This window comes from Coregonus lavaretus, assembly GCF_964263955.1.
Source record: "Coregonus lavaretus genome assembly, chromosome: 27".
Taxonomy (NCBI): domain Eukaryota; kingdom Metazoa; phylum Chordata; class Actinopteri; order Salmoniformes; family Salmonidae; genus Coregonus; species Coregonus lavaretus.
Window position 1 is genome coordinate 24,002,245 of NC_140014.1, and position 27,584 is coordinate 24,029,828.

Consider the following 27,584-nt stretch of genomic DNA (forward strand, 5'->3'; position numbering starts at 1 on the left):
TACACATTTCTCGAGGTAGGAATATAAAGAAAAATATGATCAATGGCTCATTCGATAGAAGACGTCCTACCGAGTTATGATCTCGGCCAGTGTTGAAATCTGACAATACGATATTATAAAGATACTTAGGTGCAGATACGTCTTGCGATTCTCACAATTCTATACTGGACAGTATGTATTGCGATTTGATGTTCCAAACATATTGCTAACTTTGTATGCTGCAGAGATACAAGAAGAGCATGAGAAGATTCGTTTTGATCAGTCATGGAAATAAAAGTGCTGAAAACATGTTGGCTCACTATTTACAAAGATGGAGAACAAGCTATAGAATGAAAAAATACCAGAGTTTTGGTGCAGGTACAGCCGACTAGCGCAAGCTAATGCTACCTAGCAACAAAAAATATACAGTTGAAGTTGGAGGTTTACATACACTTAGGTTGGAGTCATTAAAACTAGTTTTTCAACCACTCCACAAATTTCTTGTTAATAAACTATAGTTTTGGCAAGTCGGTTAGGACATCTACTTTGTGCATGACACAAGTAATTTTTCCAACAATTGTTTACAGACAGATTATTTCACTTATTATTCACTGTATCACAATTCCAGTGGGTCAGAAGTATACATACACTAAGTTGACTGTGTCTTTAAACAGCTTGAAAAAAATTATGTCATGGCTTTAGAAGCTTCTGATAGGCTAATTGACATCATTTGAGTCAATTGGAGGTGTACATGTGGATGTATTTCAAGGCCTACCTTCAAACTCAGTGCCTCTTTGCTTGACATCATGGGAAAATCAAAATAAATCAGCCAAGACCTCAGAATAAAAATGGTAGACCTCCACAAGTCTGGTTCATCCTTGGGAGCAATTTCCAAATGCCTGAAGGTACCACGTTCATCTGTACAAACAATAGTACGCAAGTATAAACACCATGGGAACACACAGCCGTCATACCGCTCAGGAAAAAAAAAAAAAAAGGCAGGAGACGCATTCTATCTCCTAGAGATTAACGTACTTTGGTGCGAAAAGTGCAAATCAATCCCAGAACAACAGCAAAGGACCTTGTGAAGATGCTGGAGGAAACAGGTACAAAAGTATCTATATCCACAGTAAAACGAGTTCTATATCGACATAACCTGAAAGGCCGCTCAGCAAGGAAGAAGCCACTGCTCCAAAACCGCCATTAAAAAAGCCAGACTACGGTTTACAACTGCACATGGGGACAAAGAACTTACATTTTGGAGAAATGTCCTCTGGTCTGATGAAACAAAAATAGAACTGTTTGGCCATAATGACCATTGTTATGTTTGGAGGAAAAAGGGGATGGCTTGCAAGCCGAAGAACACCATCCCAACCTTGAAGCACGGGGGTGGCAGCATCATGCTGTGGGGGTGCTTTGCTGCAGGAGGGACTGGTGCACTTCACAAAATAGATGGCATCATGAGGAAGGAAAATTATGTGGATATATTGAAGCAACATCTCAAGACATCAGTTAGGAAGTTAAAGCTTGGTCGCAAATGAGTCTTCCAAATGGACAATGACCCCAAGCATACTTCCAAAGTTGTGGCAAAATGGCTTAAGGACAACAAAGTAAAGGTATTGGAGTGGCCATCACAAAGCCCTGACCTCAATCCTATAGAAAATGTGTGGGCAGAACTGAAAAAGTGTGTGCGAGCAAGGAGGCCTACAAACCTGACTCAGTTACACAAGCTCTGTCAGGAGGAATGGGCCAAAATTCACCCAACTTATTGTGGGAAGCTTGTGGAAGGCTACCCGAAACGTTTGACCCAAGTTAAACAATTTAAAGGCAATGCCACCAAATACTAATTAAGTGTATGTAAACTTCTGACCCACTGGGAATGTGATGAAAGAAATAAAAGCTGAAATAAATCATTCTCTCTACAATTATTCTGACATTTCACATTCTTAAAATAAAGTGGTGATCCTAACTGACCTAAGACAGGACATTTTTACTAGGATTAAATGTCAGGAATTGTGAAAAACTGAGTTTAAATGTATTTGGCTAAGGTGTATGTAAACTTCCGACTTCAGCTGTATATATATATTTTTTACAAATCAATACTTGGTGTCAAAATATTTTACAATTACATTTTTTTGTTGTTGATATAATATCATCCAAAATAATATTGCGATATGTAACTGTATTGATCTTTTCCTCCATCACGACTATCTGGTGGTTAGGCTGTGTAGTGGGCAACTTGCACCTTCTCAAGAAGGTGTAACAAACACAAGTGCTTATGGGAAGGAGGTGCCACAGACACTCTTTGGCTTACGTTTACTGAATATCTCTTCAAATACAAGTCATTATTGTTGTTTGCTTTGTTCGCTTTGTGTTTGAAATGTAAGTGTTGTGTCTGTTTTGAAAAGTTAATACTACTCCATATAGCCTCATATTGCCTAAATTCTTAAGACCCTAACCAAAGTCATGTCCTTTTTGTTATTCAGCATCCCTTAGCTGTCAGAGATATTTTGCTGTAAAAGAAAAAGCTAAATAAACCAAAGTAATTAGCAGCTTGTCTGGTCCAGAGAGGGTTCTGCACAATTGGCACCAAGATGGAGTGAGAGGGAGCAACAAAGTGCTGAGCCGCGGCCAACACGCCTGAATATTTAGCCTGGTTTCTCCAGCTCTTTATGGATGTCTCCATTCTGCTTACCCAACAGCCGTGCCATAATTGATTTGGTGTCAGCTGCCTGGATTTAGAGAGCTGACCCGTGGTGCACATCTAGACAGGCCAGCCGATTGAAGGCCTTTTGAAATTCACTGCAGGATTGGGATACTGTCTGCTGTGTCCTAGGTGTGGGGAGAAGATGATTGAATGCAAGGAGCTGTGGAGAGATTGGGATTGAACGCCACTAGAGAGACTCCTCTAGTGAGGGCAGATAATGACAGAGTTTCATGGATTTCTTTTGACATTACAACATATTGATAGCAATCTGTGGTCCCTCGATTCGATTGGGACAGGTTCTTTGATTCCACTTTATAGAGGATGTACCATGCACTCGAGGTGCCCTTTGCGTTGAGTGTATGAGTCTGTGTCTGCAGCAGCAGGCTTTGAAATGCACAGCAACACCCCTTCTCTCGCCACAATCTCTCTAGCGGGAAAGAAAGGGAGGGGGTGAGCCAGGGAGGGAGAATAGTAGGCCTATATTTGGGGGATTAGTTTTTTCTTGGCCTTGGTTACGGTTGGCAGGAGATAAAATAAAAGGATGCGCCTCTCACAACTTTCACACACTGGTATTTCTTCCTTTTTGTTTCTCCTGACTATTCAGTGTCACACCATGGGAGTTTTTGAGAACGACGTCTCTGAGAAGGGCAGATTGAACAGCCAATGCTGTACAAACATTAGCCTAGTCCTACTATTGAAAGTTACTGTGCTCCATGTTCATTGTGATTGAAATTTGCAGCAAAGATAAAGATTTTTTAAATATTGTTTGTTGAGACTTGCTGTAGAAATATGTTGAGTCGTGGCTTTTGGTAATTCATGTTTTGCAAGTTGATATAGCCTAAATTTAAAGATGGAACACATGCTCAGAACCTTCAACTAGTTCACCGTTGGATTGAGACGTAAACTGGGTGATTTTACTCTCTGTAAATGTGCCCATAGTTGAGCATGGCATGTGGTTTGTTTATAAATGTCTTCTCTGCAGATGGCCGGCACCATGGCAGAAAGGACCAAAATCTCCTCCATGGAAACTGGACAGTGTGTATGTGGATGAAGAAAACCTGCAAGTTGTGTTTGTGTGTGCGGTCCCTGCAGTCAGTCTTCATCCATGACTGTCTTAATTTCTCTTTTCTCTAGCCTATATGGTCAAACTCTTTGTCCATCCATGACAATGGGCTGTTTTTGTGTGGACAGACTGAGCTGAGGCTTACTGAGTTGAGTCATGTTCCACAACAGTAGAGAGGGTTATAGTTCAGAGTTCATCTTATGGAGGTCTGACCAGAGCCAGAGCCCAGGGAGCTGACTCATTAGAGTAGTACATCATTTATTTCAGCTCTCTGTCAAAGTCATTTGAATAGAAGTATTGGGATAATAACAAACCTTCTAGTTATTTATCTTGTATTTTGTCCAGAATTGTTTTGTTCTTGTTTTTTTTTTTTATAGCATGTTACAGAATGAAGACAAACAGCAAACAATGCCATGATGTATCTAAGAAGAAACTACATTCTGTCTCTCCCGGCCTTTCACGTATGCCTCCCTGTCACCCCATCGGCCTAATTTATGCTGTTGTTTTGGGAATTTGAAATCCCCCCTCCATCTGTAGCCACCACAGCAGTCAGCCAGCAGTGGATTGTATAACGGGATTAGTGCTTGCATAAAAACATCCTGGTGGTCACGGGTCCTAAGGAAGTGTGTGGGGTGGGACTGGGGACCCGCTACGCTACCATCCAAGGGACTGGGGACCCGCTTGCAGCAGCCCTAATCCTCTTAGCCCCACCTCTGTGCTGCGGCTGCCCCATCCTGCCCTTCCAGCAGGCACGTGCTCCACACTCCATCAGCTTCATCTCTCAGATCAAACATCAGATTACGCCAGTGGCCGTTTAGACCCACACAGTCAGATGATGACAGCCTCAATCCAGATCCAAATGGGAAGATTTAAAATCCGGTGAGTCAATAAATTGCCCTGTGTTGAGAGCTTTACCCGGGGCAAAGAAGAGTGTGATGACCTGTTTGTCAGCCACTGTGAACTTGGCTAACTAGTATGACATTGGCAGGTTGATTTTACACATGCACTCTATAAATATAGTAGCAACTGGATTTTGAAGTCGTTGACAGTAGATTCAAGTCTATAGATTTGCCAAGAAAAAGTAGAGAGGATAAGGGGTTAAAATAGTGGTTGCACTGTAGAGTCTTGGAGAGCGAATCAACTGCATGTTCTATTGAAACAGTTCATGTGAGAGCAATGTTTTATTTACAAGTTCATCCTGGGGGTACACTGAAGGTCTACGACACTGTTGTCATATTTAAACTGCAGTTCCAGAGGAATAGAGTAACAAGGCTGAAAGACTTTCGAGGACAGAATGGCTCTAAGCAAAGACACTTTGCAACACTATTGAAATAATTTCAGTGCACTGCAGACAGAACAGAAAATAATAACTTGGCATAACGGAAATCTCCACAAGACCTTACGGAGGTGATCATGACTATGATAGTCTTCAAAGTCGAGACATAACTGACATAATTGACCAAGGACCTAAAAGTTGTCTATGCAGGGTAGCAGAGAGGTTTAATGCTGACCAATGGGCCTGACTAGGACCATCACTGTATACAGCTGCTCTGCTCAAAAGCCAATAACTGGCAGATACAGAATGGGCTGTTGCAGACAGTGTGAGTGAGACAGGTTCTCCTCCACAACATTTGCTTGTGCTGTGTGTGAGGTAGTCTATGCTTGGCAGACAGCCAGGAGGCAGGTGAGTGATCCTGGAGAATGAAGGGCAGAGGAAGGCTTGTTATGAACGCCCTGACGTAGAGTCTATCTATGATAATATATAATAATAAATAATATAATTATAATATAATATATAATAATATAATATAATATGCCATTTAGCAGATGCTTTTATCCAAAGCGACTTACAGTCATGTGTGCATTTTTACGTATGGTGCACAGGTACTGATGATAATGTAGGTTCATGGAGCAGCATTAGCCACCCCCACCATTTTAAAATGGAAATGAAGTCCAGAGTCGGCACCACCACAGGGACATGGCTGAAGGAGACTGCTGCATGAGACAAAACAGAGGTTTAACAAGATTATGCAGGCTGGCGAGACAACGCACCTCGAATGACAACAGCCCACCTTGTTCAATTACGCTGGTCTCATTCAAGCTAAACTAACCATTTGGAAACACTCACTAAGTCTGTTTTTAAATGTGTAGCCTAAGCCTAATATTGGTGCAGGTGTAGAGAACGGCCTTGAATATGTATCACTAATCCATCCATGGTTAGGTTATGAGTGGTTAATCATCTGTAATGACAGGTTTTTGACCACAGATAATGAACAGGTTTGAGTCAACTGAAAGAAAGGATCAAGGACATCTGACAGCATTAGTAATTACAGGCCCGTGTCCTGCCACGGGATGGTCGGTCGCTGAATCTGCTGAATCCTTTTCTCATGCAAGGTAGTGGTTGGTTGTCCTCAAGCAAGGGGACTTGGTAGTGGTTGGTTGTCCTCAAGCAAGGGGACTTGGTAGTGGTTGGTTCTCCTCAAGCAAGGGGACTTGGTAGTGGTTGGTTGTCCTCAAGCAAGGGGACTTGGTAGTGGTTGGTTGTCCTCAAGCAAGGGGACTTGGTAGTGGTTGGTTGTCCTCAAGCAAGGGGACTTGGTAGTGGTTGGTTGTCCTCAAGCAAGGGGACTTGGTAGTGGTTGGTTGTCCTCAAGCAAGGGGACTTGAATTGCAGTTTTTACAGTCGATTCCCAAAACCTCACACCCTCTCCTTAAGACACTGATTTTAGTCACAACAAGCTAATTTGGTTTAAAGTTGATTGGTTACAGACTGTTATAGAAAATGGACAGATTGTAGCCTGACAGGTTGTTGGGAAATTGGTGTTCTGACTAGTCCTGCTCCCTTCAATCACACCACATATTGTTATCGACTACATTTTGTTTCACTGAATCATAGCTACAGTTTAGTCATTCTTTTACCAATGACAGTTTGCGTTTTCTCTTTTGACATCATTTCTTTTCTTTTTGCATTTAGTTGTCACTCAGTTATAACAAGGTTTCAAATCTGTCACTATGACTAATCATAAATCATCTGTTATCCTGGACTATTTGTATCTACAACAACTTTTTCCTACGGGAAGAAAGGGTTGCTCTCGTTTTATGACTCGAATGACCTAACTTTTCATAAGTGCCCTATTTATTCACTAACTGGACTATAGGTTTGGCTGAGCTGCAAATTGTGACGTGTTGCGTTGTCACATTTCTTCATGAATGACATGCGTTTTACTAACAGATTAGTTGTCATGCAGGTGCCAGAATTGACAGGGACACTTATGACATGCCTGTCGAGTTCCAATCGAGATATAGTGGAAGAGAATGTTGACAGGCTTTATGCTAGGGAGAAGTTTTAGACTCACCTGTAGAATCTTCAGGCACCGTAATGTGTAACTGTATTTCATGTATCCTACCAAATCCCTTCATGTGGTAAGGGACTGTTTGCATATGACTGATCAGGGAGGTTGGATGAGAAATACCATTCTAGTTTCTACCCTCATAAGAAAGATGGGTCAAAATGTTCAGCATATCACCCACTATAGACTTCGGCCCATAATGCAAGGCTGTTGGAATGTTCCCTCTTGAGTGTGGAATGCTGCAGGAGGAGGCAATAGGGCTACTGCTATCTCAATGGCTTCTTGTCTTCCTCTGAGTCTTGTGGGCCTCGCCTGTGTCCTACCGTAACTCCCAGTGGAATGCCATCCCTCTCTCTATGGGCTGTGTTGTGCCCCTAAAGGTCAACCCCTGGCCTGGTACAGCTTCCTATCCAGCCGCTTGTATGGCCTACATGTCATCCTGCAGACAATCATTTGACTAACATGCAAAGGAATGTAGGCAGTAGCGAGATCTGTTTAAAGCTTCAGCCAACTCCTATGATGTTTGTTGTCATGCTATATGTGTTTGCATGACAACAGAACATGACAGAGAAAAGGCTAAAGGGAATCTGCCTCTGTCTTTGAATTCTATTCCAGGGCTGCGTTCAGTACGGGAAAAAAGGTGTGCACTCTGCAACGTTTAATTAAACGAAACGGTGCTGTTCAGAACGACCAGTTGAAAAACTGGGAGGGGTTGGGTTGTGCACAGCTGCCCTTTAAATACATCACTCATTGCTTCGAGCCACACCCTCCAAACGTTCCTCAAAGTCTTGTAGAAAAAAGAAGGAAGGGAAGCGCTGCAATGGTACACAATAGTAGGTCTTTGGTAAAAGAGGTAAATTGGTCATCAAAAAGAAAGGAGGACCAAGGCACTCTATATATAATTAATTAAAATGCCTTTGTTTGTATGACATGTTCAATGGAAACAAAGTTTAAAAACTCCAACGCATTCTGGACTTTGTCAGGGAGTACAAAGTCTGTTCAAGAACATTGAACGTTTTGGGGAAACGTGCCGTTCAGTACAAACCGTCACACAACGTAGCAAACGTTTAATCGAACTGAACGCACCCCAGTTGTTTGAGCACAAACCTTCTGTTGTTTCTGTCTTTGAATTTGTCATCCATGATGCACCATCTTCTCAGCTACCCTCCTGGCTCAGTGGTGGTGGTTTACAGCAGCAGGCACTTATTAACCTGTGTTCTCTTACCTGTGCTCACTTACCCACACTGAAGATGGGATGGTCTGTGGTGTGAAGACTAATTGTGTGTTTATGCTTTAACTGTATCCTCTCTGAGAGCTACTTATTTCTTAGAAAACCATACAGGCCCTCTGTTTCCTCAGCTGGTTGTCTATTTGCTCTAATGCTTTTCATTTAGGAACACACACACACACACACTATCAAACTCTGCCTTTTCTCCTCTCTATCAACTTCTGTCTGGAGCACTCTCACAATCTGCCAGTGCCTCTCTTTCTATATCAAGAACTGTAACACACATTTCTATCAAAGTACAGCCATTCCTCTCCCCTCCATTAATGTGTATGATGGATGTCATGGTAGTTCAGTGACTTATGGCAGGCTGAGATGTATTGTAGGCTTGGGCGGTATACCGTATATACCAGGGTTCCCCAACTGGTGGCCTGTGGGTGGTTTTATTTGGCCCCCCAAGTTTTCTGAGCAAAATAAATAATGTATTTTTTGTATTTTAATTGTTGGACATAAAAACTGTAAAAACGCCATAATAGAGAGACACATAATCGTATACAAATGTAAGCAAGGTTTGAAAATATTATGTTTTAGTCAAACATTATCTGTTTGGGCTTCTTGCGGAAAATGTGCAGTCTACAAATTATTTGTAATTATGTTCCAGCCCCTCGACCATCAGCTCAACAAAAAATCGGCTAATTTAGTAGCTAGTTAGCTATCTAGCTAAGTGGTTAGCTAGCTTCTTCCAAAATCAAGCATTTGCTTGGTACAGCAGAGAATCCCCTTCTGGTTCAAGAGCCTTGCTGTCTAATATTCGTTTTGTGCTTGCAGCAAACTGTGAGTAGCATTTTATTCTTACTTGTATAGTTTAGGTCAGAAACAGGACAAAATGTTCGAAATGCGCTCGTTAGCATTCTCTATGAGGATTCCTTAGTACTTGTTAGCATTTTGTTATTATTCTGGTAAGTTACGTTTTTGAGGCTTTGAATATTAGTACATTTTAAATAAATACTTGCAGTCAAGACCCATGGGGCGGCGCACAATTGGCCCAGCGTCGTCCAGGGTAGGGGAGGGAATGGCCTGCAGTGATGTAGCTCAGTTGGTAGAGCATGGCGTTTGCAACGCCAGGGTTGTGGGTTCGATTCCCACGGGGGGCCAGTATGAAAAGAAATAATATATATATATAATAATGTATGCACTCACTAACTGTAAGTCGCTCTGGATAAGAGCGTCTGCTAAATGACGTAAATGTAAATGTAATGTAAATGTCAACTTGTGCGATAGGGAATAGATAAAGCAGATCGCGTTCATCATTTCGCCCATTAGATCATTTTTCATTATGAAGCTTACCGGTACTAGTTTCCCAAAACAGCGGTTTGAGCCAGTCACGTGTTTTGTTTACAAAGAAGCACAATGAGCAAAATGGGAGTTACGTAAGGTGGCACTCCTGCAGCGCAACAAGTGAGGTGATCAAGTCACACATGTATGAAATTCACTACTGTTTGCCAGCTATATATCTTATTATTAAGTTAACTATTGAAGATGTGCCAAATAAATTATCTCCAGCTGGGTTTTGCTAACTTGCTAATGTTAGCTAAGTGGCTGATCAAGCTTCTTGGTTATAGCAGCAGAGACAATTCCCTCCTAGATTAAGATCCCTGCTGCTTAATATTTGTTTTGTGCGTAATGCAAACAGCGTTTTGAGATACTTCCAGATCTTTATGAGCTGGGTTGTCTGCCCAACCCCTCTGAATCGGTATTAAATGTTTGCAAATCGGTAGTAAATGTTTGCATGCGTTCGTTAGCATTTACCTAGCATCCGCTATGAGAATTCCTTAGCACCTGTTAGCATTCTGGTTCTCATTTGAGAAATAACAAATAGCACCCCTTGTGTACACTACCAGTAATACCGTAAATCCCGGGATGGCACGGTATGAAGGAATGGAAATCTGGATACCGCCCAACCCTAGTATTGTGTCGAGAGGCAGGCCATTGATCTATTCCCATTAGTAGAACTAGCAGTTTATTGTACTTTGTGAATCTTTCTAGTCTATCATTGTTCTATCATTGCCTTTCTCCCCACCTTAGCAGCTGGGCGCTGCAGCCTCTATTCTCATCTGTTATTTGTATAAAGAGCTAGAAGATGTTCTTGACCTTGTTGAGAAAGAACACTCGATAAGTGTGAAACATTTTATTTGTCCTCCATAGCAGAGCTCAGTTTCCTGCTTACTATTCAACGATGATATGATCTGTACTGTATAATGTGGGTGTGGGTGCTTACGTGTGTGCATGGGTACGTGTGTGTGTGTTTTGTCAGTACCTCCATACCACCTTTGGAGTGCGGGAAAGGAACAGTACATCATATTCAGCCTGGTCTCAGACCACAGGAGAGCGTCACACTATTAGGGATCAGACTGACTAGGGAAAACAGCTTATGAGGCTCCAGAAAACATCATTATACTGTATGTGGGTGATTTCTTATATAAGGGACATTTGGAAAAATATCCACAGTAGTATTCCTTTCAGTCTGTGTTGTCAGGTTCCCTTAGCGAGGGGGAGCTACGCTACTATTTATTTTGGTCTGCTGGTGATGATGGCGCATCAATCCTTTGTTATGTTTTCATAACGTTAACATTTTAATGTTCCCCACCTGCTCCCCCCTCCCTATTCTTCAGCACCTCTCTCTCTCTCCCTCTCTGAGTGGCGTGGCTGTGCATGTGCTCTGCTCAGCAGTGGAATGATCTGCTGTGCTGTGCTCTTCCCCACAGAACAGCACACAGTGTGAGAGAATGACACAAATCCTTTACCAGGGCCAAGCTCTCTAATTACGCCTGCTCTTCTGGGGAGAGAACAGACAATATGAACCATCTGTTAACGTCCTACCCTCTTAGAACCCAGCCTGTTTTCATCCATTTCACCGTCCTTGTGCTCATACATGTCTTACATGTTCACTCGTCCGTAATCCTGTTTTTATGGTATTATGTCTTTTGTTGTCGTCAATTAAGTGGAAAACACCAGATGACCTATCATTGTAACTGGAATATAGAGTAGAGGAGATTTAAGTGCTTTATTTAAAATCAAATCAAATTGTATTGGTTGCATACACATTTAGCAGATGTTATTGTGGGTGTAGCGAAATGCTTGTTTTCCTAGCTCCAACAGTGCAGTAATATCTAACAATACACACAAATCTAAAAAGTAAAAGAATGGTATTAAGAAATATAGAAATATTAGGATGAGCAATGTCAGAATATATATATATATATATATATATATATATATATATATATATATATATATATATATATATATTACACACAGTACCAGTCAAAAGTTTGGACACACCTACTCATTCAAGGGTTTTTCTTTATTTTTAATTGGGTTGAGGTCGGGGGATTGTGGAGGCCAGGTCATCTGATGCAGCACTCCATCACTCTCCTTCTTGGTAAAATACCCTTACACAGCCTGGAGGTGTTTTGGGTCATTGTACTGTTGAAAATTAAGTGATAGTCCCACTAAGCCCAAACCAGATGGTTTGGCGTATCACTGCAGAATGCTGTGGTAGCCATGCTGGTTAAGTGTGCCTTGAATTCAAAATAAATCACAGACAGTGTCACCAGCAAAGCACACCACACCATAACACCTCCTCCTCCATGCTTTACGGTGGGAACTACACATGCAGAGATCATCCGTTCACCCACACCGCGTCTCACAAAGACACGGCGGTTGGAACCAAAAATCTCACATTTCGACTCCAGACCAAAGGACACATTTCCACCGGTCTAATGTCCATTGCTCGTGTTTCTTGGCCCAAGCAGGTCTCTTCTTCTTATTGGTGTCCTTAAGTAGTGGTTTCTTTGCAACAATTTGACCATGAAGGCCTGATTCACACAGTCCCCTCTGAACAGTTGACGTTGAGATGTCTGTTACTTGAACTTTGTGAAGCATTTATTTGGGCTGCAATTTCTGAGGCTGGTAACTCTAATGAACTTATCCTCTGCAGCAGAGGTAACTCTGGGTCTTCCATTCCTGTGGCGGTCCTCATGAGAGCCAGTTTCATCATGGCGCATGATGGTTTCTGCGACTGACGGCACTTGAAATGTTCTGTATTGACTGACCTTCATGTCTTAAAGTAATGATGGACTGTTGTTTCTCTTTGCTTATTTGAGCTGTTCTTGCCATAATATGGACTAGGTCTTTTACCAAATAGGGCTATCTTCTGTATACCCCGCCTACCATGTCACAACACAACTGATTGGCTCAAACGCATTAAGAAGGAAATAAATTCCACAAATGAACTTTTAACAAGGCACACCTGTTAATTGAAATGCATTCCAGGTGACTATAATAATAAAATAATAATAATATGCCATTTAGCAGACGCTTTTATCCAAAGCGACTTACAGTCGTGCGTGCATACATTTTTTTTGTGTATGGGTGGTCCCGGGGATCGAACCCACTACCTTGGCGTTACAAGCGCCGCGCTCTACCAGCTGAGCTACAGAGGACCACATGAAGCTGGTTGAGAGAATGCCAAGAGTGTGCAAAGCTGTCATCAAGGCAAAGGGTGTCTATTTGAAGAATCTCAAATATAAAATATATTTTGATTTGTTTAACACTTATTTGGTTACTACATGATTCCATGTGTGTTATTTCATAGTTTTGATGTCTTCACTATTATTCTACAATGTGAAAAATAGTAAAAATAAAGAAAAACCCTTGAATGAGTAGGTGTGTCCAAACTTTTGACTGGTAGCGTATATATACTGTATGTGATGAGATGTATAGACAATATGGACAGTATATGGATAGATATGTAATATACAGTGGGGAAAAAAAGTATTTAGTCAGCCACCAATTGTGCAAGTTCTCCCACTTAAAAAGATGAGAGAGGCCTGTAATTTTCATCATAGGTACACGTCAACTATGACAGACAAATTGAGGGAAAAAAATCCAGAAAATCACATTGTAGGATTTTTAATGAATTTATTTGCAAATTATGGTGGAAAATAAGTATTTGGTCACCTACAAACAAGCAAGATTTCTGGCTCTCACAGACCTGTAACTTCTTCTTTAAGAGGCTCCTCTGTCCTCCACTCGTTACCTGTATTAATGGCACCTGTTTGAACTTGTTATCAGTATAAAAGACACCTGTCCACAACCTCAAACAGTCACACTCCAAACTCCACTATGGCCAAGACCAAAGAGCTGTCAAAGGACACCAGAAACACAATTGTAGACTGCACCAGGCTGGGAAGACTGAATCTGCAATAGGTAAGCAGCTTGGTTTGAAGAAATCAACTGTGGGAGCAATTATTAGGAAATGGAAGACATACAAGACCACTGATAATCATCCTCGATCTGGGGCTCCACGCAAGATCTCACCCCGTGGGGTCAAAATGATCACAAGAACGGTGAGCAAAAATCCCAGAACCACACAGAGGGACCTAGTGAATGACCTGCAGAGAGCTGGGACCAAAGTAACAAAGCCTACCATCAGTAACACACTACGCCGCCAGGGACTCAAATCCTGCAGTGCCAGACGTGTCCCCCTGCTTAAGCCAGTACGTCCAGGCCCGTCTGAAGTTTGCTAGAGTGCATTTGGATGATCCAGAAGAGGATTGGGAGAATGTCATATGGTCAGATGAAACCAAAATAGAACTTTTTGGTAAAAACTCAACTCGTCGTGTTTGGAGGACAAAGAATGCTGAGTTGCATCCAAAGAACACCATACCTACTGTGAAGCATGTGGGTGGAAACATCATGCTTTGGGTCTGTTTTTCTGCAAAGGGACCAGGACGACTGATCCGTGTAAAAGAAAGAATGAATGGGGCCATGTATCGTGAGATTTTGAGTGAAAACCTCCTTCCATCAGCAAGGGCATTGAAGATGAAACGTGGCTGGGTCTTTCAGCATGACAATGATCCCAAACACACCGCCCGGGCAACGTCTCCAGATCTCAACCCCATAGAAAATCTTTGGAGGGAGTTGAAAGTCCGTGTTGCCCAGCGACAGCCCCAAAACATCACTGCTCTAGAGGAGATCTGCATGGAAGAATGGGCCAAGATACCAGCAACAGTGTGTGAAAACCTTGTGAAGACTTACAGAAAACGTTTGACCTGTGTCATTGCCAACAAAGGGTATATAACAAAGTATTGAGAAACTTTTGTTATTGACCAAATACTTATTTTCCACCATAATTTGCAAATAAATTCATAAAAAATCCTACAATGTGATTTTCTGGATTTTTTTTCCTCAATTTGTCTGTCATAGTTGACGTGTACCTATGATGAAAATTACAGGCCTCTCTCATCTTTTTAAGTGGGAGAACTTGCACAATTGGTGGCTGACTAAATACTTTTTTCCCCCACTGTATCTGAGGAATAGTATACAGTGAGGGGAAAAAAGTATTTGATCCCCTGCTGATTTTGTACGTTTGCCCACTGACAAAGACATGATCAGTCTATAATTTTAATGGTAGGTTTATTTGAACAGTGAGAGACAGAATAACAACAAAAAAATCCAGAAAAACGCATGTCAAAAATGTTATAAATTGATTTGCATTTTAATGAGGGAAATATGTATTTGAACCCTCTGCAAAACATTACTTAGTACTTGGTGGCAAAATACCTTGTTGGCAATCACAGAGGTCAGATGTTTCTTGTAATTGGCCACCAGGTTTGCACACATCTCAGTAGGGATTTTGTCCCACTCATCTTTGCAGATCTACTCCAAGTCATTAAGGTTTCGAGGCTGACGTTTGGCAACTCGAACCTTCAGCTCCCTCCACAGATCTTCTATTGGATTAAGGTCTGGAGACTGGCTAGGCCACTCCAGGACCTTAATGTGCTTCTTCTTGAGCCACTCCTTTGTTGCCTTGGCCGTGTGTTTTGGGTCATTGTCATGCTGGAATACCCATCCACGACCCATTTTCAATGCCCTGGCTGAGGGAAGGACGTTCTCACCCAAGATTTGACGGTACATGGCCCCGTCCATCGTCCCTTTGATGCGGTGAAGTTGTCCTGTCCCCTTAGCAGAAAAACACCCCCAAAGCATAATGTTTCCACCTCCATGTTTGACGGTGGGGATGGTGTTCTTGGGGTCATAGGCAGCATTCCTCCTCCTCCAAACACGGCGAGTTGAGTTGATGCCAAAGAGCTCAATTTTGGTCTCATCTGACCACAACACTTTCACCCAGTTCTCCTCTGAATCATTCAGATGTTCATTGGCAAACTTCAGACGGGCATGTATATGTGCTTTCTTGAGCAGGGGGACCTTGCGGGCGCTGCAGGATTTCAGTCCTTCATGGCGCAGTGTGTTACCAATTGTTTTCTTGGTGACTATGGTCCCAGCTGCCTTGAGATCATTGACAAGATCCTCCCGTGTAGTTCTGGGCTGATTCCTCACCGTTCTCATGATCATTGCAACTCCACGAGGTGAGATCTTGCACGGAGCCCCAGGCCGAGGGAGATTGACAGTTATTTTGTGTTTCTTCCATTTGCGAATAATCGCACCAACTGTTGTCACCTTCTCACCAAGCTGCTTGGCAATGGTCTTGTAGCCCATTCCAGCCTTGTGTAGGTCTACAATCTTGTCCCTGACATCCTTGGAGAGCTCTTTGGTATTGGCCATGGTGGAGAGTTTGGAATCTGATTGATTGATTGATTCTGTGGACAGGTGTCTTTTATACAGGTAACAAGCTGAGATTAGTAGCACTCCCTTTAAGAGTCTGCTCCTAATCTCAGCTCGTTACCTGTATAAAAGACACCTGGGAGCCAGAAATCTTTCTGATTGAGAGGGGGTCAAATACTTATTTCCCTCATTAAAATGCAAATCAATTTTTGACATTTGTTTTTCTGGATTTTTTTTACAATTAAAATTATAGACTGATAATTTCTTTGTCAGTGGGCAAACGTACAAAATCAGCAGGGGATCCAATACTTTTTTCCCTCACTGTATGTCCGTCAATAGTTATAGTTGAATAGGATAGGCCTTCACTAGAATACAGTATATAACATTGATTTAAAGTGACCAGTGTTCCATGACTATGTACGTAGGGCAGCAGCCTCTAAGGTGCATGGTAGAGTAACCGGGTGGTAGCCGGCTAGTGACAGTGACTAAAGTTCAGGGCAGGGTACTGGGTGGGAGTCGGCTAGTGGTGACTATTTAACAGTCTGATGGCCTTGACATAGAAGCTGTTTTTCAGTCTCTCGGTCCCAAAAACTCTACGTCTACTCTCTACATGTGAAGTCCTTTATTTAACCTCTCCTCTCCATCGCTCTCTCTGCAGAGGACGGACCCTCAGCTCCTGGCCCAGTTCTACTATGCTGATGAGGAGCTCAACCAAGTGGCCACAGAACTGGACAGCCTGGATGGCAGGAAGGACCCTCAGAGGTGTACCCTGCTGGTCAACCAGTTCAGATCCTGTCAGGTAAGAATCTATAGGGACTGACACTGGTTCATTTGAATACCCTCGGACTAGGGCTACAATTCTAGAGCAAGTCTTTTATAGTTTCGTTTCGCCATGTTTCTAATTTCTTTGACTTCAAACTCCATCAATTAATACAAATCCATCACAGACATTTTATGAGGTAATGCTATAACCCTTTTTGACAGCGAGCACTTAAATAATCCGCCAAGCAAAGTGAGTGAGAGTTCAAGTATTGAAGTTTGAGTTTGACCTCAAATGTTTAAAACTACTACAAGAATTCAAGTGTTTGCCCGTTAAATGGATGTGTTTTTGAGTTTAGAGGATCATTTATTTTTTACTCCTGAGTGGAGTTTGAACCACAAAAAGCCTGATATGGTTGGCTAATATGGTAGGGGTTGTATGATTGGACGGGCCCTTAAATCAATCCGGCTCACAGGGACAAGGTGAGATAAGGAGTCCCTCTGGGTGGAAGCAGGTGATTATCTTGTCACATTTTGTTGTTGTTTTGTTTGCCCTTATCAGGTTGTGAGTAGGTTGTGTTGCTGTTATCTAGGTCAGGACTGAATGCTTGGATGAGTGACATCTTTGGAAGGCTTTTATCTAGAGATATTATATCATGACACACCTGGTTTGATGTTTTCAGGCAGTATGGGGTCAGAGTGAAGTGTTGACTGTCAGGTTGTTGTTGTATGACTTGATATGTCAATGTTATGTATATCAACTATAGGATATTAGCATGCTTGACAGGAGATAAAGGTTATCCGCCACACAAACATACTGTATTTGTCTCTGTCTGAGACCTGTCACATGACAGATGGTAGGCCATTGTGTCGATTTGGAGTCGGGGGACTTTGACATTTATATACTATTCATCCTCCAGATATGTGGTGAGGCGTGTGGGGTCGGGACTGTGTGAGTTGATGGCTGCTGCCTGCTGGGGTGATGTTCAGGGGGGCAGACTGAGAGAGGTCGTTAGCAGGCCCACCACCATGCATGAGCCTAGTGCACCCAGGGCCCTGAGGGGGGGGGGGGGGGGGGTGCTTCTAATAAGGTCACTACTTGATATCTATCTGCTTTCCCTCTCTTCAATTTCTCTCTCTCTATCCCTCCCTCCCACCCACCTCCTTGCTCCCTTTCTCCATTCCATGCTCTCATTGGCCCTCCTCTCTTCGTCTTTCGCTCGCTTCATTGACACCTTAAAGATGCACTATGCAGATATCTCTCCGCCATTTCCTTGTTGCAAAAATTCTAATAGTTCGCCTAATTTCAGTTTATGTGACAAAACAAGCAAGTATAGTGTAGAGAATCATTGTACTGTGAAATATATTTTCCATAACCAAAAATATTGTATTTTCATCTGTTTTGAAGCTGGTGTACAAAACCGAAAGTAAAATATGCAAACACTAAACTTAAAAACGGGAAGCATAGAAATAGCACACAGAACAGATGTACCGCTTCTTACACTTGGTTTCAATGAGAATGACAGATCTTTAACACACACTTCTATTTGGTGGGGTCACCCAAAAAGTTACATATTGCAGCTTTAAATTGACCACGCCGTGCTGTGGTCTGTGTGTTAGCTGTACATTATGATGTGCTTCGTAAAACGAAAGAAAGGCTTTTAGCTGACTGCAGGACATTTTCAGCAACTGAGAAATATCATTCCGGGTTTGGCTCATTCCATATCTCCCCCTAAAGGAAAATAAGAATGCTTCAGGGAAGCTGCGCTGCCTCTTAGTCTCAGTCAGTGTTTTGCTTACACACTCAGTAATGCGAAACACTTTCACTTTTCAAGTTGCAGTTTAATGTGTAATATATTTGCTATACTTTTAAATCCCATGGTTAGAAAAGTATTTTGGTTTAGGCTACCTCGTGAAGACAAGAAACACAATGTTACCAGCATGCTTTCATAATACCCTGTATACCTGAGAACCCCAGAATGGAAGGCAAGTGGTCTGACTGTGCAGAGTTGTCTGCTCGACCCTAATGTAGCTCTTATGAGCTCCTTATTCGTGGCCATGGGCTTCACTGGGGTGCCAAGCTGCTCAAGTTATGTTGGCGTGGTTGCTCTCACTGCATGGACTGCAGGAGCGGATAGGGAGCGAGGGAAGGAGACAGAGACAGATTAACAGTAAAAGAGATAAAAGAAGAGAGAGCAAAGCAGAAACCTAGAGGGTAGGAGTGTAGAGCGAGCAAGCTCTCGATCTGCAGCTACTGTAGGTATCATCCCAATGTCATTTTCTGTGATGAGGGCTGATAGTGGTCAAGATTAGACCTAGCTGTAGTGTACCATACAATACTATGGCCAGAGGGGGGGGGAGGTAGGGAGGGAGGGAGGAGGGAGGGAGGGAGGGAGGGAGGGAGGGAGGGAGGGAGGGAGAGAGAGAGAGAGAGAGAGAGAGAGAGAGGGAGGGAGGGAGGAGAGAGAGAGAGAGAGAGAGGAGAGAGAGAGAGAGAGAGAGGAGAGAGAGAGAGAGAGAGAGAGAGAGAGAGAGAGAGAGAGAGAGAGAGGAGAGAGAGAGAGAGAGAGAGAGAGAGAGAGAGAGAGAGAGAGAGAGAGAGAGAGAGAGAGAGAGAGAGAGAGAGAGAGAGAGAGAAGAGAGAGAGAGAGAGAGAGAGAGAGAGAGAGAGAGAGAGAGAGATGAGAGAGAGAGAGGAGAGAGAGAGAGAGAAGAGAGAGAGAGAGAGAGAAGAGAGAGAGAGAGAGAGAGAGAGAGAGGCAGGCTCATTGTAAGTCATTGTTATAGCTGTTGTACATGCCAGCGGCACACAAGCTCTTGATTAGCTCTCGCTGTGTGTGCCAATGTGTTTGCACCGCTGCAATTATGGGATTTAGTTGTGTTTTTTTTTTATTGAGGGGGAATTAAGTTGTGACTGAGGGCTATAATGTGACCGTTCTGGCCATGGGTCTGTCTAATTGTTTTCAGCCTATTCCCTGTTTAAAGGGATTCTCCGGTACAGTTGTATACCTTTTCGCCAGTAGTTCTGAAAGTAGCGCTTAGGAGACAAAAGTGGTCCCCGAAAATGGCGTACTACGTCACGTACAGTATGTGCAGATATGTACACCACGTCATTGGTCTCTTTCTCGCTCTGCTGTGTGTGCATCTTGCTAGCTAGGGATTTCGTGGCAAATTGAGGTAAGAGAGTAATTCTGCTCATAGATTATGCATATGAACTACACATTGACAAATCCAGCTCAAAGCGGGAAGTTAAAAAAATACTTAGTAGCTGCAAAATGTCCGGTGCATGTCTTCAAGACACTACATGTAGAGGGTGATATTGAGTTAGAGGATTTACATGAGTAGTTTGTGAAACATTATTAGAAAACATGTGTTCTTTTGCTCTGTTTCCAGTCGTTCACCCAACAGGAAAAAATATATTGACTGGCCTTTTTCATTCAGTACATTTATCCACTAATTTAGTCACTCCCTGTGTCTGCAGGACAATGTGTTGAACATTATCAACCAGATCATGGATGAATGTATCCCTGGTGACAGAGCCAACAGAGACTTCTGTGTCAAGTTCCCAGAGGAGATTCGCCATGACAACCTGGCAGGACAGCTGTGGTTTGGGGCTGAGGTACTGTACTGTATGCCGTCCAGTATCATCTCACACCACAATAACTATAGGCACTCTTAAAGAAGTTCTCGCTATGTAAAGGTGTATCGTTATATAGCCGAACTCATTATTCCTTGTGTTAATCCCTTGCACATAGACAACAAGTCTTAATGAGACTAACCTGGATAAATAACTCCAGTCATTCCCTTCTCTCTCCATCTGTGTGTGTAGTGTCTGGCTGCAGGCTCCATCATCATGAACAGGGAGCTAGAGAGCATGGCCATGAGGCCTCTAGCCAAGGACCTGACCCGTAGTCTGGAGGAGGTCCGCAACATCACGCGAGACCAGGCCCTCAGAGACCTCAACTTCTACACCGACCGCATGAGGGACGCGCTGCGCCACTTCGACAGCCTCTTCGCTGAGTTTGAGCTCAGGTAGCTATAGGACATCAACATCTTTAGGTTTTGGACATCATCAACTACAACATATTTGATTGTATTTACGTTTATTTTTTATTTTTTACACAATTCCCTCTATCTCCTCTTCTGTCAGCTATGTGTCAGCCATGGTGCCTGTGAAGTCTTCCAAAGAATACTATGTTCAGCAGGAGGTGATTGTGCTCTTCTGTGAGACTGTGGAGAGGTGAGTTGTATGGGGAGGCCACAGAGGTATAGAGACGAGTGATGTCACATGGGAAAGTCCAGGAAGTTTCAGACATGGTACTCCATGCATGCAGGGTTTTGGTTGGCCAGTATTATTTCACAGCCTCTCATCTTTGTTGTTTGTCTCAGGGCACTCAAGCTGGGCTATCTCAGCCAAGACATGATCGATGACTATGAACCCGCTCTGATGTTTACCATCCCCAGACTAGCCATTGTGTGGTAAGTGTTTTCTCCTCTTCCTCTTCTTCCTAGAACTCTCTGATAGTAATAACATGTTATAATCCCCCTGTCTGTCCCTCAGTGGTCTGGTGGTGTACTGTGAAGGTCCGCTTAACCTGGATAGGAAACCAGAGGACATGTCTGAGCTCCTCCGGCCTTTTCGCACTTTACTGAAGAAGATCAGGTACCGTTAAGAGGATACACATATAGATTGTCCTCTGTATTTAATCATAGGTAGAAAATAGCGCTGTCAATCTTCACAACAATCTTTTGAACGTCAGTCTCAAGAACCTGGGCAAACAATCTAAAGGTCATGGCGCACTATCATCCTCATTGAGTGATCTTTTTAGGCTGGTAAGTATGTTGTTAAGGTTGTGTTATTCCCATAGGGACCTGCTGCAGACCCTGTCAGAGGAGGAGTTGTTGACGCTGGAGCGGAGCCTTTGTATCTCTCAGGACGGGGAGTTCCCTTTGGTCCCTGAGCGCCCCCCCACCCCAGCCCCCACCATCACCCCAGACCCCCCCTCATCCAGCAGCCCCACCAGCGACACACCCGAGGGGGGGAGCGAGAAGGAGCAGCAGCAGGAGGTGCTGTCTCTGTGCATTTCCCACATCCAGGAGGAGGACCGGGAGTGGGAGGAGGTGAAGCGGGCGAAGGAGCAGGGTTCTCTGTGTGAGGAGGTGGAGGAGGCAGACCTGGCATGCTCAATGCAATATGATGAGGAAGAGATCGAACAGCTCAACATGATGGTGTACCGTGTGGGGGACGAGATGTCCACGCTGCTGTCCCCTCCCAGCCAGGGCCAGTCCCCGGCCCACCGCCCCAACAGAGGGGGCTCCAGCGGGGGCTCCAGCACCGAAGCCTCCCCCCTCCGGGTCCTGGTGGGCCGGGGCAGAACAGGTCTCTACCAAGAGGAGGAGGACAGAGTCTTCTTCATGGAGGACCTGGACGCAGGAGGGGACATTGTGACCAGCAACCGTCTGACCTCGCCTTCCAAAGCCCCTCAGCCCTCCTCGCCTCAGCCCCGCAGGCCTGGCCCCCTGACAGACTCAACCAGGAATGGCTGGCCCACTGACGCTCAGTCAGATCCGTCCCAGCAGCCCCAAAACCTGCCCCCACAGTGCCCCAGCACCAAGCGACCCGGCCTGGAGCCCCTGCCCTATACTAATGGCTGGGAGGTGGGCCTGGAGGGGGGCGAGACTGCTGAAGTCATCGCACACCGTATGGGAGGGATGAAGCTCTCGGCCACGGTCATCTTCAACCCCGGCTCCCCCAGCCTGACTGAGCTGGCTGTGGACAAGCTGCTCCTGCCCCACCCCCCCTCCTCCTCAGAGACAGAGCCCTGTGGCCCCCTGGTGGCCACCCACTGCCTGCTCAACTCCTGTGTCTGCTGCGGCAGCTGTGAAGAGGGCCATGATGACACCCTCACTATGGACACCACAGGGCTGGGGATGGGCCTGGGGTTGGACAAACACTGCAAGCCCCCTCCGCCACACAGCCCTGTCATCCAGTCCTCTGCCTGTCGCCTGGCCTCCTCAGGACACAACCTACATGGGAAGGGGGACTCTCCCCCCCAGCTGATGCCCCCCTCCTCCCGCTGCTCCTCAGAGCCACCTCCAGGGGAGGAGGAAGGGGACCAGCGCTGTGACAAGTGCCAGGTGGTGGTGGCCCCAGGACCTCAGCAGGGCCTGGGCCAGGACAGCAGCCCCAATGGAGTAAGGGGAGCCCCAGAGCCCTGTGTCCACCAGTGGAGGACAGTGAGGAGGCCTCAGGCCAGCAGGGGAAGGGACAGGGACAGGACGGGGACCAGAGAGGCAGACGGGGAGTCCAAGGAAGAGAGCAAGAACAACACTAGGTATGAGCACATGTACTATAGGTGTGTGATTGGATTATGTGTTTTCAGCGCTCCACTTCAAAGCAGGTAGGCCTCAACAACAGTCATTTACATATCTGTGGAAAGCAAACTTCCTCCACGTCCCTCTGGCTAATTTAACCCACATCTTGTCATCCACTTGTTGATTGTGTTTGATGTTCTAGTTGCTATTTGCACTTGCCTTTATGCTACTTTTGTTCCAATCATAACGTTCACAGATGCCGTTTTATGTTGCCCATATGTTATCGGTTTATTATTTAATTTAATGATTCATTCCCAGTTTTTTTCAGGACTCTCCTCTCAGCTCAGTCTCCAGTAGTGACTGTGAGAGTGTGTCTGTCACCACATGTAGTCTGTCCAGCAGTGCTTATACAGCCAGGTAACCACTGGCCGTGTGTTTCTGTTTCATACATCCCCATGTTACAGCTTATGGTATTACTATAACCCTTGCAATTAACCTCTATTTCACTCATTGTTGAGATTGAAATCAACCACAACCCCTATAGTACGATGCATATTCAAGTACAGTAGACAATATTTTGGTGAACAGTGTTTCTGTGTTTATAAGAATGACAATGTGACAGTCCCTCCTCTGCCTCTCTCCCTCCATTCTCCCTCTCCCTTCACTGGATCTCTCTCTCTCCTGCTCACACTCTCTCTCTCTCTCTCGTACGTGCGCTCCCCCTCTGTCCTCCAGCCCTGTCAGCAGTCTGACCATGAGCTCAGGGACGTCAGAGGATCTGGACCACCATGAGATCCAGCTGGCCCTGCAGGCTGCTAAGATGGCCACCAGGAACAAGATCCGCTCGCGCTTCCACAGCAGCAGTGACCTCATCCACCGCCTCTTCGTCTGCATATCGGGTATCTCTCTCTCTCTCTCTCTCTCTCTCTCTCTGTCTGTCTGTCTCGACTGTCTGTCTGTCCAAGGATATTTATCTCTCTCTCTCTCTCTCTCTCTCGACTGTCTCTCTCTCTCTCGACTGTCTCTCTCTCTCTCTCTCTCTCTCTCTCTCTCTCGACTGTCTCTCTGTCCAAGGATATTTCTCTCTCTCTCGACTGTCTGTCTGTCTGTCCAAGGATATTACTCTCTCTCCAAGGGTGTATCTGTGGTTTGATCGGGTTAATCAGTCAATGTTTCTCATGTTTTGGTTATTTTTACTCTGAAAGACAATGAAATCAGTCTTTTATTGCTTTAATCAGTGTGCACTCCTCTTCATGCCACTCCATAGTACTCCATTACTCTTCTCTATTTTTACAAATGATTTGCCGCTAGTCTTACAAGAAGCTGAAATGACTATGTATGCTGATGATTGCACACTACACATCAGCACCCACAGCCAGTGGGCTCACTGAGACTCTTAGCAAGGAGTTACAGTCAGTGTCAGAATGAGTAATAAACTGGTCTTAAATACATCTAAAACCATCCTCTTAGACCTCAACCTCAACTGGAGTTTTACATAAAGGGTGTTACCATTGAACAAGTTGAAGAAGTTGAAGTCCTAGGTACAACATTGGATAGTCAGTTATGAAGGTCAAGTCATATTGACAAAGTTGTTGTGAAGATGGGGAGAGGTATGTCTGTTATAAAAAGATGTTCTGTGTTTTTGACACACAGATCAACTGTACTAGTTGTTCAGGCTTTGATCTTGTCCAATCTTGATTACTGTCTGGTAATATGGTCAAGTGTAGCAAAGAAAGACCTATCAAAGTTGCAGCTGGCTCAAAACAAAGCAGCATGCCTTGCTTGCCCTTAACTGCGCACACAGAACTAACATCAACAACATGCATGATAGTTTTTCATGGTTGAGGGTTGAGGAGAAATTCACTACTTCTCTTCTAGTCTTTATAAGAAACATTTGTGTGTTGGAAATGCGTAACCACTTGTATAATCTATTTGCATTAACTTCAAACAGACATCCATACCCCACCAGACACACCACTATGGGTTTCTTCATGGTACCCAAACCAAAAACAGATTTATTGCATCGCTTAGTTATGTATAGAGCCATATCATCCTGGAATGCTCTGCCACCAGAGGTTACTCAGGCAAAAATAAAGTTTAGCTTTAAAAACAAATGTTAAAAAACATATTGTATCACAGCGCCTCTCCTCTTTCTAAAGATCTAATTTAACTGTATATAAGATTATGAATGATGTGTAAATAGTATTTTTGTTGTCCCTTGGTGTCTTTCGAATATAAACTCAGCAAAAAAAGAAACATCCTCTCACTGTCAACTGCGTTTATTTTCAGCAAACTTAACATGTGTAAATATTTGTATGAACATAACAAGATTCAACAACTGAGACATAAACTGAACAAGTTCCACAGACATGTGACTAATAGAAATTGAATAATGTGTCCCTGAACAAAGGGGGGGTCAAAATCAAAAGTAACATTCAGTATCTGGTGTGGCCACCAGCTGCATTAAGTACTGCAGTGCATCTCCTCCTCATGGACTGCACCAGATTTGCCAGTTCTTGCTGTGAGATGTTACCCCACTCTTCCACCAAGGCACCTGCAAGTTCCCAGACATTTCTGGGGGGAATGGCCCTAGCCCTCACCCTCCGATCCAACAGGTCCCAGACGTGCTCAATGGGATTGAGATCCGGGCTCTTCGCTGGCCATGGCAGAACACTGACATTCCTGTCTTGCAGGAAATCACGCACAGAACGAGCAGTATGGCTGGTGGCATTGTCATGCTGGATGGTCATGTCAGGATGAGCCTGCAGGAAGGGTACCACATGAGGGAGGAGGATGTCTTCCCTGTAACGCACAGCTTTGAGATTGCCTGCAATGACAACAAGCTCAGTCCGATGATGCTGTGACACACCACCCCAGACCATGACGGACCCTCCAACTCCAAATCGATCCCGCTCCAGAGTACAGGCCTCGGTGTAACACTCATTCCTTCAACGATAAACGAAAATCCGACCATCACCCCTGGTGAGACAAAACCGCGACTCGTCAGTGAAGAGCACTTTTTGCCTGTCCTGTCTGGTCCAGCAACGGTGGGTTTGTGCCCATAGGCGACGTTGTTGCCGGTATTGGATGTCTTACAACAAGCCTACAAGCCCTCAGTCCAGCCTTTCTCAGCCTATTGCGGACAGTCTGAGCACTGATGGAGGGATTGTGCGTTCCTGGTGTAACTCGGGCAGTTGTTGTTGCCATCCTGTGCCTGTCCCGCAGGTGTGATGTTGGGATGTACCAATCCTGTGCAGGTGTTGTTACACGTGGTCTGCCACTGCGAGGACGATCAGCTGTCCGTCCTGTCTCCCTGTAGCGCTGTCTTAGGCGTCTCACAGTACGGACATTGCAATTTATTGCCCTGGCCACATCTGCAGTTATCATGCCTCCTTGCAGCATGCCTAAGGCACGTTCACACAGATGAGCAGGGACCTTGGGCATCTTTCTTTTTATGTTTTTCAGAGTCAGTAGAAAGGCCTCTTTAGTGTCCTAAGTTTTCATAACTGTGACCTTAATTGCCTACCGTCTGTAAGCTGTTAATCTCTTAACGACCGTTCCACAGGTGCATGTTCATTAATTGTTTATGGTTCATTGAACAAGCATGGGAAACAGTGTTTAAACCCTTTACGATGAAGATCTGTGAAGTTACGTTTCTTTTTTTGCTGAGTTTATAACTATTTGTATATTTATTTTTTCATATCATTGTCTATAACTGTTCTGTACTTTGTCATGTATTTGTATGTTTTATGTGGACCATAGGAAGAGTAGCTGCTGCATGTGCAGTAGCTAATAGGGATCCTAATAAACTAACCTCCAAAGGTTTTACACTGTGTTCCACAATACACTAGCCTACTGGGCTTTGCTCTTATCATATGTACCACATTTGCACCACAGTTTCCTTGCATCTCACTGATTCCTCTTGACCCCTTGACCCCCAGGTGTTGCTGACCAACTGCAGACAAACTACGCGGCTGACCTTCGAAGCATCCTGAAGACACTGTTTGAAGTCATGGCTACCTCTGAGCAAGGGGACAATGACAAGCAGAAAGGTGAGAATATTTATATTGACTTGCAGTAATGTCAAGGATCTTAGTGTACTTCTCCCAGTATGTTATTCTGTAATGTACTGTATATTGACAGAATGACCATGGTTATGACACGGCTGTGCTCTGTGTGGTGCAGCAGGTCCTGGGCTGCGCAGCGCCGTGCTGGAGGACTGTGCTCTCTGTCAGGAGACCATCTCTTCCTCGGAGCTGGCAGCCAAGGCCCGGGAGGGACAGTTCGAAGGTTAGCACCTCCCATTTCTCCTCAAAAATGACATACACACATGACATGCATGAAAAGTGACATGAATAAACAAGCAGCACTATTAATGTGCCCCTGCTTTTCCCTGTAGATCCCCCAGACTGGGTGCCTGATGAGGAATGCGACTCCTGCATCGCCTGTAAAGCCCCCTTCACCGTCATCCGCAGGAAGCACCACTGTAGGAGCTGTGGCAAGGTAACACAAAGAACACCTGCACAGATCTCTTTAAGTATTGTACTATGTAAAATA

General features: G+C 44.3%; 1 protein-coding gene across 1 annotated transcript in view; it reads left to right on the forward strand.

Moving 5' to 3' along the window:
• Positions 1–27,584, forward strand: part of LOC311102400 (lateral signaling target protein 2 homolog) — a 44,650-nt gene that overhangs the window by 15,674 nt on the left and 1,392 nt on the right. Inside the window, exons 2-13 of the mRNA XM_084143729.1 lie at positions 16,612–16,752; positions 20,194–20,331; positions 20,542–20,744; positions 20,863–20,952; positions 21,102–21,191; positions 21,274–21,375; positions 21,581–23,047; positions 23,346–23,444; positions 23,763–23,926; positions 26,969–27,079; positions 27,213–27,317; positions 27,427–27,530. Coding sequence (XP_083999855.1) covers positions 16,612–16,752; positions 20,194–20,331; positions 20,542–20,744; positions 20,863–20,952; positions 21,102–21,191; positions 21,274–21,375; positions 21,581–23,047; positions 23,346–23,444; positions 23,763–23,926; positions 26,969–27,079; positions 27,213–27,317; positions 27,427–27,530 — 2,814 coding nt within the window. The remainder of the gene's footprint in view (positions 1–16,611; positions 16,753–20,193; positions 20,332–20,541; positions 20,745–20,862; positions 20,953–21,101; positions 21,192–21,273; positions 21,376–21,580; positions 23,048–23,345; positions 23,445–23,762; positions 23,927–26,968; positions 27,080–27,212; positions 27,318–27,426; positions 27,531–27,584) is intronic.